This window comes from Mobula hypostoma, chromosome 1 (assembly GCF_963921235.1).
Source record: "Mobula hypostoma chromosome 1, sMobHyp1.1, whole genome shotgun sequence".
Classification (NCBI taxonomy): domain Eukaryota; kingdom Metazoa; phylum Chordata; class Chondrichthyes; order Myliobatiformes; family Myliobatidae; genus Mobula; species Mobula hypostoma.
The window spans coordinates 161,534,242-161,546,351 of NC_086097.1; the positions used below are offsets into that span (position 1 = coordinate 161,534,242).

A 12,110-nucleotide genomic window follows, 5' to 3' on the forward strand; every position below is an offset into this window, starting at 1 on the left:
AAATAATAAACCTCAATCTTTACTTACGCCCTTGCAACTGAATCATAAAATGTTCATGCATTTCTGAATGATCCTTTTTAAAATCACACAGATTTAGTATATTCTATATGGACAAAAAAAGTTCTATTTTAGAAGGCCTAACAAATATTATATAAAATACTTTAACAGTATCTAATTACTTAAAATAACTGATTTTTTTTTACCTGATGTATACAAGAGTGCATTCACAGCTTGAGGACTAGTCTGACCAGCAGAAGGGTTTATCTTTTGTTTTAAAGTCTCCGAAGTTGTTTTCGGAATCACTAGGATACATTTACAATAAAACAGAAGGTAAAAAGAAATAAGTCTGTCTTTAAAAAATCTTAACATATACATCAAATTTGCCAGTATTTAATCAGTACTATAGAGTGAGCACATTTGGATTTAGAAATCTACGTACAGGAATATTAATTATCTGATCCAGTGTGGCCAAAAATGCCACTGCAGTTTAGTAGCAACAGAGCAAACTGTGCAGAGCATAACGAGAACAGAAGCTAATGTGAAAATGGAGCATCAGGGGCATTGGGAGCATCTGTGAGGATACCATTTTGACTACTGGCACATACACAGGCAGAAGCGCAGTTGGGACCAGGGTCAGGAACTGGAGACCAAAGTGTGATAAAGGTGTGCCAAGGTTAGGAAAAACTGCAAGGGAGAAGTAGTTGGGACATGATGGTCTCCGAGTGTGAAGGATCAAGGGAAGGGGGTGACGAGGGAGGACAGGTGTACACGTTTGTGAGGTGGGACAAGTGTATCAATAAAGAATACTTCATAATGTTTTACTTTGTTGGTTAATATAGCGGTCACATGGAAAGATTAGAGAAATGCATTTCCACCCATCCACCACCACCCAACCAAAAAATAGCAAGGGCCAGTAGTGCACTTCAACACTTTCTGTTATGTTAGAATGAACATTTAATTTTATCATAATTTAGATGTGATAAAATGCCTATAACTTACCTATTGGCCTATCATCAAGTTCTATTACTATAGGCTTTAAACAAGTAAATATTAGCCAATATTTAGACATAATTATATTTTTTGATCAAGAAACAATGCTGTCTCAAAATCAGGAACAATTACACAAAATGATTAAAAATCAGAAAAGTTAACAAAGATTTCTTATTCCTACCCAAATTTCTCATCTGGTCAAAATAAGCCAACTTAGATGCAGCATAAATGGCTCGTGATTGTGAGCATCCAACCACAGCATCCATCAGCAAAACATTTGTCAATGCTTGTTGAATGTACTGCGGATCCTAAAAAGTTAAAGATAATTCAGTGTTGGAAAATTGGGTAGTTATGTGTGATTGTAAACTTGAAAATACTTCAGTAACACCATAAAGCAGTCTCCACATTACAGAAATGAAGGTGATCTGAATTTCAGGATTTTATAACTGAGTCTGACCTTTTTGCATTTTTCCCATTATATTTTCATTCACTTTACTTACATCCATGTGTCTTCACACAAAACCCAATTTCAAATTGTCTGCTCAAGAAAGTTTCCATTTTTAGCTATTTAGATGAAGACAGCACCCTTTTAATATTAGTTTTACCTCTCTTTTAACAAAAGATTAACCATCCCTTTCTTATCTGATCACTGTCCATCATTCACTCCAGCCATGTGGTTAATTTTCACACACAAGCTTTTGTGACTTGGATTACGCTCTTCCAATTCTGCAACCATTTCCCTTCTGCTGGACAATCTGGATGACATGAATTTGATTAAGTTACAACTTCCTTCAGCTCAACATCAAAGCGTTCATCTTAAATGCAACAAAATCACAATCCATCACCAGTGCTTGCTTAACTACTATTGCTGATTACAGAAAAAGTCATCTCTTGCTATTGCTTTTACTATTCAACCACCAAGTTATGTGCTTAAAAAAAGATCATGATCATACCTCACCATTATGATTTTCTTAGTTTGAAATTTCATCACCACACATCCATTAACCATAGCTGCTTACTTCAAGACATTCCACCTGTCACCTTTTATGTCAGCTGACACCTCCTGTCCAAAACCAAGTCTTTCCTATCTGTCAAATCCACCAATTCCAGCAGTTCTGTCATCAAATTTAACCAATTTTAAGTTCCATTTGAATTGAATCCACTTTGCATTCGCTGTGGCCATAGAGTCTCTTATAAAGCAAGCCTTCATTATGTGCTTAGTTATCTGTAGTATGTCAGGAAAGCAAGATTGCTATAACATCTGAGTACACATTAGAGAATGGACAGTATCAATGGATTAATATTTCCCTTGGGATTCTTATTAAATCTGTTAAAGTTAATGAAGGATTTCAATTGAGTCTTATTAGGCAAAACTGAAATAATAAGCATCCACACCTTGTGCTTATTTGCCATTGTGCTCCCAGCCCACATCTCTTTCACAATCAGTTGCCAAAGATCACGTTCAGTCTTCAAGTTCGCAACAAATGGCTCTTTCAGTTGAGTTTTAACTTTCAGAGCAGGGATTCGAAGTGGAAAAAACAGCACTGATATATTTTCAACTTCCTAACAAAAGAGGGAGAAAGTAGTACATAAAACAGGTTTTCTTTAATGAATTACTTCACAGTTTACATCACCCAGATTCACCTCTTTAATTCTTATCTTAATAATCTTGTGCTCCTGTCATAACTCACAATTCCTACTCACGTAAGCACATACGAAATAGGAAGAGAAGTAGGCCATCTATCCTTTCAAGCCTGCTCTGCCATCCAATAAGATTGTAGTTGATTGGGTCATGGACTCAGCTCTATCTACCTGACTTTTTTCTCTTAGCCCTCAATTTCTCTACTGTGCAAAAATCTGTGTTGTAACAATATTTAATAGGGTGGCCTCGACTATTTTCCTGGGCAGAGAATTCTACAGATTCACTACTCTCTGAGAAAGGTCCTTTCTCACCATCTTCGTCCTAAATCCACTCCCCTGAATCTAGACTATAACCCTTAGTCCTAGTCTTACCTAACAGTGGAAACAATCTTTCTGCTTCTATTCCTTTCATCTAACATTTCAGTTAAACAAAGCCTTGATTTAAAAATTCTCAATCTTATTTTCAAGTACTGTATGGTCTTGCCCATCATTATCTCTGTATCCTATTTATGCCTTTAAAAACCTTTGAGATAGATGAACTTGCCCATTCCCGTGTTTTTAACATCAATGTATTTAATCACTTCATCACTTGCCTTTTGCTGCAAAAACTCTAGAATTTACACCCTATCACCCCATCGCCCTACCTCATCCACCTTTAAGACAAAGCCAACATCAGAAAGTCAGCATCAAACTATCTTCTCTAAGTCTCAATATTTTCTGTATTCTCACTTTCTTTTGAAGCACCTTGTGAGGTATTCTCCAGTTAAGCACACTTTACAAACAGAAGTTGTTCAAAAATATAGTTAATTTTACTTTGTGATGTCAAAAATCAAATAAAATACTTCCAAACAATATAGTATTAGAATACTCATCATCCTTCCCTCTCAAATTTAATTAAAATATGGAAGAATAGGCTATTTTAAAACCAAATTCTTTACCTCTTATCTCAAAAGTCCAAATTCTATGTTTATTTAATGAAGGTCAATACATCTTAAAAGTCAACCAGATAAGATAGCAACGATCTTATCTGTCCTATTCTATTGAAATAGAATCCACTTTTTTGTTTTAAAGTGTCCAACCGAATAAAATAGAGAAATATTATTTTAGAGTACATTAACTGAATTGCTAGTAAAGCTATTTTTTTATTATGTTATCGTGAATTTATCAAGTATTTCCTTAAGGTTGTTATAGCTAGGGGTGGCAATGGGGACAAGCTCACACTACCTATTAAATGCTCCCAATAGCTACTAAGCCTGGTAGAGCTGTTTCTACCGATAAGAGAAGGGGCAAAGGCATGTTACTGGCACCTTAAAACCAGTCATTTCAGACAGATGGGGCTCATCAGCCATGGGTGGCAGCTCATCTAAGAGAAAGAAAACTCTGATCTCAAACCTCCGCTGTCTTGCGGCTATACCCACTCATGGTGAAGGCTTCGGGAGTAAACCCCAAGGGGAAAATTCCAGTGCTGGAGTCCTAAGGTAGTCATACACTGGGTTCAATGTTGACAAGAAACTCCTGCAATGCTGCTGGTACCAAACTGTATCAGTTTCTCCTGTTCTTTTGGGTCCATCAGATGCACGAAAAGGGGGAGCTTGCTACATGGGCAACAAATTGCTCTCCATATTGTACTGCAATATCCAATATCCATGGTCAACTCTGACCAACAGAGGCCTCAGCAATTACCAGTGATGTAGGGAAGGGGTTATTTTTAACTGATTGGGCAGCAGCTCTGCTTCAAGCCACCCAAGTGAGGTTATCATCTCTATAACTTAATAGAAAGACAAGAAAAATTATCAAGCATTCCAAAAGCGAGGTCAAAAGAACAGTTCAAAAGTAGTACCAGTATATCTCTAAACTTGGTGATTTCAACATAGCCAGGTCTGCCCTCTTTAAGAAGAAAAAGCCGTTTCTGTGTTAATGCAATTTTTCCCACACCATAGTTGGTCTTCACAGATGATGACAATTTAAAGACACTCTCATTTTCATCCAGATACTCTATCACTTCCAAAGGAAGATTAACTTCATGAGCCTCAGCTTCTGACTCTTTCCAAAAGTTGTAGAAGTCTTTAAATGTCTCAGGATCAATCTGTTTCAAATGTCCTTAAATACAAATAAAAATTAATTCTAAGTGTGTGACTTTCATTAAAAGAATATTAATTTCAAAACATTTCTTCAATATAGACATTAAAAGATTTTCCAAAGGCTTTCCCTGTCGAAAAGAAAACCTATTACTTTTTTCATTTTCCATACTGTTGTTTCTCTGTAATGCAACAAAACAACAATGACAGTATTATTAATTATTCTAAATTATTATCAAATTTGAATGAAGTATTTGCATACCAATTTTACTTACATTTATATTAGTAGTAAAGCCCCACCCAAATGAAGATTGAGAAATAATTCACCCCAGCATTTTTCAAGCATTAAAGTCTATGCAGAATAGTAGGGGTTCATAAGAATACTTAAAACCGTTGAATTCATAATGTTGAAAAACTTCTAACAGCTTAGAAATGTTTCATGTTGAAACACCAAGAAACATAATCAAGCAACAATAGGATTTTGGATCAATTGCATTCAGCTGAATCATCAACCGTTCTTCAAAACTGCCAAACGCAAAACAGCTCTTCCTTAGAAGCAGTTAAAAGGAGAAAATACTAGTTAAAGCAAAGCAACAAATAAAGCTATGAGAGCTGTTTGAAAATTAAATCACTAACCCAACCTTTTAAAAAAATCATATATAAAAGCATTTGGTTTTCTTTTATTCCTCTATCAGATCTCCTAAACAGCCTTCAGCATTATCTGCAGAATATTCCCAAGTTCTCTGGATAGACAGTACACTAACATCAGCACCTACTCCCAGGTCAATATCCCAGAATAGTTGCATTCATTCTGCCACACTGCATGCCTGACACTTGACTCACAAAAGAAGAACTTTTTAACTTAACTTTTTAAGAGCTCTATCATGAGGAGACATTATCAAGAGAAAAAAGGTTCAAAGACAGATGTGCTTCTGGAAAGTGCAACATTCTGTGGCTCAACACCCACACCAGAATGGAAAGGGGCGCAGAAAGAATAACAGCAAAATCAGCAGTACAAGGGTGTCCCACAAAGAACATACACATTTTCAACATTCTACTTGTCTCTCCACAAAAGCTTTTCTCTTAAAACTTAACGAAATGTGGCATTTGATATATTACTTTTTTTGTACTTCCCATTGAAAAAGTTTGTGATCTCAGCATGAGATTTGGGGTAACATTCTCATCTCAATGCAAATTCTATGTCAAAAATTTCATTACAAAAACATTACATGATTTACCCTCATGTCTCAGAACCATTTTGAGCAGTCCAAGCAGTATCTTTCCAATAATAAGCTGTACCAATATGTGAGCAAAGATTGCCAAGACAAAAAGGAACAGAGGAGCAGATTATACTAAATACAAGAAGTAGAGAAGAGAATTTAAAAAGGACCACAAGAGCATCAGAAGTTAAATATTATTGAAATATAATGACAATTAACATAAAAGAAAACCCAAACATCTTCAACATCATGAGCCTGTTAGGGACAAAGAAAATTATATCCATTTAGAGTAGGGGTTCCTAACCTGGGGTCCACGGACCCCTCGGTTAATGGGAGGGGTCCACGCATAAGAAAGGTTGGGATCCCCTGATTTAGAGGAATGGGGCACAGCTACAATACTTAGAACAAAACACTTTTTGGGGAAGAAGATGCTGACAAAACAAAAATAGTCTAGATAATCAATGGGATTAAATGTTGATAGATTGATCAGGACAACCTGGCTATGCTTAGAGTGGAATGGCTTCAATTCCATGCTTCAAGGGAGATGGAAAATGCAGAAGATTTGCTATCAATCTTCCAATCATCAGTTGATTAAGGCATGGTGTTAGATGACTGGAAAGTGGCCAATTTTACATCCTTGTTCAATAACGAATAGAAGGATATCACTGTACTCTTCAGGCAGGTCGACTTAGCAACTGTGATTGCTAAGATATTATAAACAATAAACAGGAAGGGGCAAGTAGTGAATGTTTTCGACGTGAATTTTAGCAATGTGCTTAATAACACACCCATTAAAAAGCTGATTGTTATAATTGAGATTCATGAAGTAGAAATTGCTAGATTGGATAAAAAACCTACAAAATGATGCAAAGGAGCTTCTTCTGGTGAATGGTTATTTATAGTGGACACTGGTATTTCTAAGAGCAGTGCGAAGAACATTGCTTCATGACTTGAATATTAGTATATAGGATAAAATTTCACAATTTGCAAAACTTGAATTGTCACGAACTGGCAGATTAAAGACACCTAAAACTTCATAGCAAAAATGTGTGTAATGATGCATATTGACAGAAGTATTTGGGAGATACAATGCAGGCTGAAGATGCACAGTTCTGAAGAGCATATAGCGACAGAGAGTTCTGATGGTTCATGTTCACAGATTTTGAAGTTGACAGGACTTAATGGAAGGATAGTTAGCAAACTGTATAATAATAATATATCCAGCTTTATAGTACAAAAGCATTGAAGTTATGCTGAACCTTTACCTCTATTTAGAGGGATTAGCATTAAAAATGCAGCTCCAGTTGGAAGGATATGAAGGTCTTCCGAGGTACAAAGGAGATTTACCACAATGATTCTCAGAAACAAAAGGTTTTTAACCAGAGGTTGGAGAGGCTGTGGTTGTTCTCCTTTCAGGAAAGAAAGTTACTGGGAAATATGTTAGATCAAGATTACGGCAAATTTAGTTAGGGTAGACAAATAAAAATAATTCCTATTTACTAGAGCAAAAGACTATTGTTCGCCTCCACAGGTGCTGCTTTACCCACTGAGTTCATCCAACAGTTTTTGTTTGTTCCTACAGACTAACAGCATAAGGACCAAAAACAGCACAAGAACCAAGATATGAGGAAATCTGCAGATGCTGGAAATTCAAGCAACACACACAAAATGCTGGTGGAACGCAGCAGGCCAGGCAGCATCTTTAGGAAGAAGTACAGTCGACATTTCGGGCCAAGACCCTTCGTCAGGACTAACTGAAAGAAGAGATAGTAAGAGATTTGAAAGTGGGGGGGGGGCGAGATCTGAAATGATAGAAGACAGGAGGGGGAGGGATGGAGCCAAGAGCTGGGAAGTTTATTGGCAAAAGGGATACAGAGCAGGAGAAAGGAGAGGATCATGGGATGGGAAGTCTGGGGAGAAAGAAAGGGGGAGGGGAACACCAGAGGAAGTTGGGGAGCAGGCAGGGAGTTATTGTGAGAGGGACAGAGAGAGAAAAAGAAAAAGAGAGAAAAAAAGGGGGGGAATAATAAATAAATAAGGGATGGGGTAAGAAGGGGAGGAGGGGCATTAACGGAAGTTAGAGAAATCAATGTTCATGCCATTGGAGGCTACCCAGACGTTCCTATAGATGCTTCCTGGCCTGCTGTGTTCCACCAGCATTTTGTGTGTGTTACAAGAACCAAGATCACAGGTTTGGACCAGAGGTTTGAGGTACTATTAGTTTTTTTGTTGTGTATTGTGCTGATGACTTCAAACTTGCTACCTTCAAAGCTTATAATTAATGATCTTAGTTGACAGGTACTAGGGGGAAAATAAACTTCCAGGGCTACAGGAATACACCAAGGAAATGGGAATGACTGGATTGCTCTACAAGCAGCTGGCAAATCCACAACGGGCTTTGTGCTTTTTTCTGTGCTGCTATGATTCCAGTGATACAGGTATGCAATAATACCTTGCCTTTAAGATCGTGAAATCTTACACAAGTACATTATCAACTCTGAATAACAGCAACAGAAATTAGGTGTCTAAAAATTTGGTTGAAAGAATAGCTTTTGAAAAAAAGTTAAGTCTTACAACATAAGTTTAAGGAGGAAATTCCTTATCTGAAAGTCTAAGCATCAGAAACTATAACTGCCAATGGTACAGTGATTTAAATCAGCGATCCACAAGAATCCAGAACTGGAGTGATGCAATTATTTAGATTAAAAGTTAGAAAGAGGAAAGCCATGGCAGGATTTAAAAATTATGACGGTATATTTAACACCAAAGACTAGAAAATAAAGACAAACAATGTACAGTACATCAATGATACAGGAACTGTAGTTGAATGGGACAGTCCATGTCGTTAGGCAAGAAAACCAAATCAATAATATGGAGAGGTAAGTGCAAACTATATTCATGCCACACTACACTCAGCATCATCATCTCCAGCAAAAAGAAAATCTAATCACATGACCTTATATCCCATACCAGCACCAATTTTCCCCACAAACAAAAAGGGTCAAAAACCCAACTGGACTAGCTATTAAATTGCAAGTTTACTACGTCTAAGCCAAGTGCTGTGTATTCTGAAATAAGTGGCACCTCCCAATTCCTAAACCATAAACTTTGCTGGAATATTCTCAGCACGTTGGATGGGTGCAAATGCTACAACATTCAACCAGTCTGATATCAAAAGCAAAGCACTTGATTATCACCCCACCAACTTCCATCCACTCCCTCCCTCGTCCACTAGTGTGTTATGTATATGTCTACTTACAAGATCCATTGGATGAGATCAACAGGACTTCTTCATCAGTACCCATTAAATCTACAAGCTTTAGTGAATACCGTCACCCTTGATGTCCCACCAAATCACACTCTGGCATGCCGATATATCTTATGAATCACTGAATCAAAGTATTGAAATTGGCTACAGAATGGAATAAAAGGAGAACCTCCACTCAAGCACCACAACAGTTAAGGAAGCCAGCTCATTTCCATTTTTTTTTAAAAAGGACAGTGAGATGGACAGTAAATGCCTGCTTTACCATTGAATTAATAAAAGGACATTCAACTGCAATACAAGTAGATGAGTTTTAAAGAACTCTGGACATAACATTTTAATTTTAAAAAGCATGAATGTTAGTGTAGTGTTAGGTTACGGAGATGGTCCAGAATCATATTCTGCTTACCAGTCCCAGACGATACATAAAACACTGATCTTGAAACCACTTTAACTGTTGACATTGGATCGGATGGCATGTTGCGATTTTTAAGTTTGCTCGTTTCAGATTTGACTGAGGGAAAACAATATAGGTAAAACAATGGAGAAGTGTTTTAAGAAGTGGGTGAAGGATTACTTCCCTCCTTAACTTAGCTTAATAGAAGTCACCCACTATTTTAGACCTAACATTTAGTGAAACTTTGGGTCAATTTAAAAGAGATGGGAATTTACAATAGTGAAGCTTCAACTGACAAGAACAAGAGGACTTTGCTGAAAACTGGCCACCAGCAACTATCATTATTGAACTGGATTTTGGAGTAGGAATAACAGCGATGCTATCAAAATTTCCTAGAAAGCTTGAAAAGAATAAACCAGAATTCATACAGATTTAACTCTGGAAATTGGAAAATACCTACCTTCTGCTAACAACTGAAGTACAATTTAGTTTTCTGCACCACATAAAATCATATTTGAAGGAAAATTTCATATGGATTACAAAGGTGTCAAAATGGTTGTTGTGATGCATCCAGTGTGGCAGTATAGTGGGTAATGCTTGTCATTCTCACTTCCAGCTTCCACCTCTGGCTAGTTAGCGAAAAGGAGAACTGAATATGCAAGTCTCTCCCTGCCAATACATAAGACTCTTCAACAGCAAGCCTCATGTAGTACCTCCTCACAAGCAATACATGGAAACTGAACTCCTTTCGGATTCAGGCTGAACTACAGAGAACGGGGAGGAGGTCTGGCCTCTGCACACATAGCATGCATGCTCACCAATATGTGGACATGCCTTGGTGTTTGTGAACCAGATCCCTAGCTTCGGGTAAATAGCCCCACTGCCTTGTGGGCAGCCTTGGGAGAGACGAAGGCTACAGGAGTAAATCCAGACCACAAATCCAGAGCGGAGCCACTTAGGCAGCTGGACATCATTGAACATCCTTCCAGCAGCTCCTGCAGCCAAGCTGGTGCCAAATGTATTGCTTCATAAACTTTCCTTTGGACTACACTGGTGAGGCTGAGGGGGGGATCTTGATGACTGGGCATCTCAGGATCTCTATACCCAGGCTTGTGATAATGATGATCATTATCCATTGTCCTTTGAGACAGATGGATGCCAACCACAAGATTACATGAAGAAAAGGAAAAATCATACCAAGAGAACAAGTATCATTAGAAACAGAAAGAAGGAGAAAAAAAAAGAAAATGAAAAGAATTGACAAACATGCAGACAAGTGGAGATCAAAACTGAGGAGGTAAAAGCAAAATCCGGAATGATGCAAAGGCAAGGTGTCAACCTAATCCTGTCTCAAGTGGACTGAGTCAAGTTAAAATCATACTGAAAAATTTAATTATTTTTCCAACTTGCTGCTGTATGTGAGTCATGACAACTAGGTTACCTGTTTAGCCAAGACACTGGAAATCAAACCAACATCGGAACTGCAATAATGCCGACATTGCCCCAAGTCAAACTATGGTGCAAGAAACATAGAATATAGAGTGTTGCAACTCACTTGTTATCCTACATAATATTGTGAATAACATAGGGTGTTCTTGAGACAAATTATTGTAACAAATAAACTACCCAAATATCCCACAGAGAAAAAAACCTGAAGATAATATGCAGGTTTTTGGATTGAATTACAGAATGAGAAACGAGAGGTCAAGTGATGCTAAACGTTCCGTTTTGCAGAAGAATAACAATTTTTCTTTCAAAGTGCTCAGATTTAATTATATTGAAGTCCTCATGAATTAAAATCAGCAATCTAACTTGAAACCCATGCCCTTTTCCTATTAATCACGTATACTCAATTGTAGAATGAAATTTCACTTCACCACATTTCCTAACATGTAACACTGGGAGACAAATCGATGGTTAAGTACATCACTAACCTATAGTCAGGGCATCAAACAGCCGAAGAATGGTATCAACATCCTTCACAATTCCAGATTCCTGGATCCTTTTCACAAAATCTTCTTGGTGCATATGTGTTTTCGGCAGTTCGAAGGTTTTGATGTGTTCATCAGATACTGTTATTTCTTGTTCTTTTTCTGGCATTACACTAATAAGCCATTTTAATTCTAGTTTCTGACCTGCTTGACTATGTTGATCTGGAGGCATCATGCCTATCACTTTCTTTACAATTTCTTTTGGGAAAATGTCAAGGTCGGTCTTGTAAAGTTTCTGGAAATCTGACAGCGCTTCAAGATATTTTTCTTGCATCAAAAAAGCCAACCCACGGAGATAGTAATATCTTGCCAACAGACTTGATCTTTCTGGTCCTGTGGTATTTATGGCTCTGCTCAGTAGGTTGATGAAATCTGTATACCATACAACTATACTGGAATAATGAAGTGAGGACCTAAACTCTGGCAGCTTGAAAGTTGTTACGGATTTTGTGCTTTTCTTCATTGCTGAAAGAAAAATTAGCAAAATAATTAAGCAATATTATGTCAAAGTATTTCTCAAACATAGCA

The 12,110-nt window shown here is 37.4% G+C and overlaps 1 protein-coding gene across 5 annotated transcripts in view; it reads right to left on the reverse strand.

Annotated features, from left to right (window-relative positions):
• The window catches only part of dennd3a (DENN/MADD domain containing 3a), a 150,111-nt gene that overhangs the window by 34,380 nt on the left and 103,621 nt on the right, over window positions 1–12,110 (reverse strand). For 3 of the 5 annotated variants that reach the window (XM_063058622.1, XM_063058601.1, XM_063058591.1), the window contains 6 exons: window positions 11,526–12,047; window positions 9,604–9,708; window positions 4,472–4,731; window positions 2,386–2,553; window positions 1,172–1,298; window positions 204–302 (listed from right to left, as the gene is read on the reverse strand). In XM_063058622.1, coding sequence (XP_062914692.1) covers window positions 204–302; window positions 1,172–1,298; window positions 2,386–2,553; window positions 4,472–4,731; window positions 9,604–9,708; window positions 11,526–12,047 — 1,281 coding nt within the window. The remainder of the gene's footprint in view (window positions 1–203; window positions 303–1,171; window positions 1,299–2,385; window positions 2,554–4,471; window positions 4,732–9,603; window positions 9,709–11,525; window positions 12,048–12,110) is intronic. The other 2 variants (XM_063058629.1, XM_063058611.1) reach the window with 1 other exon arrangement.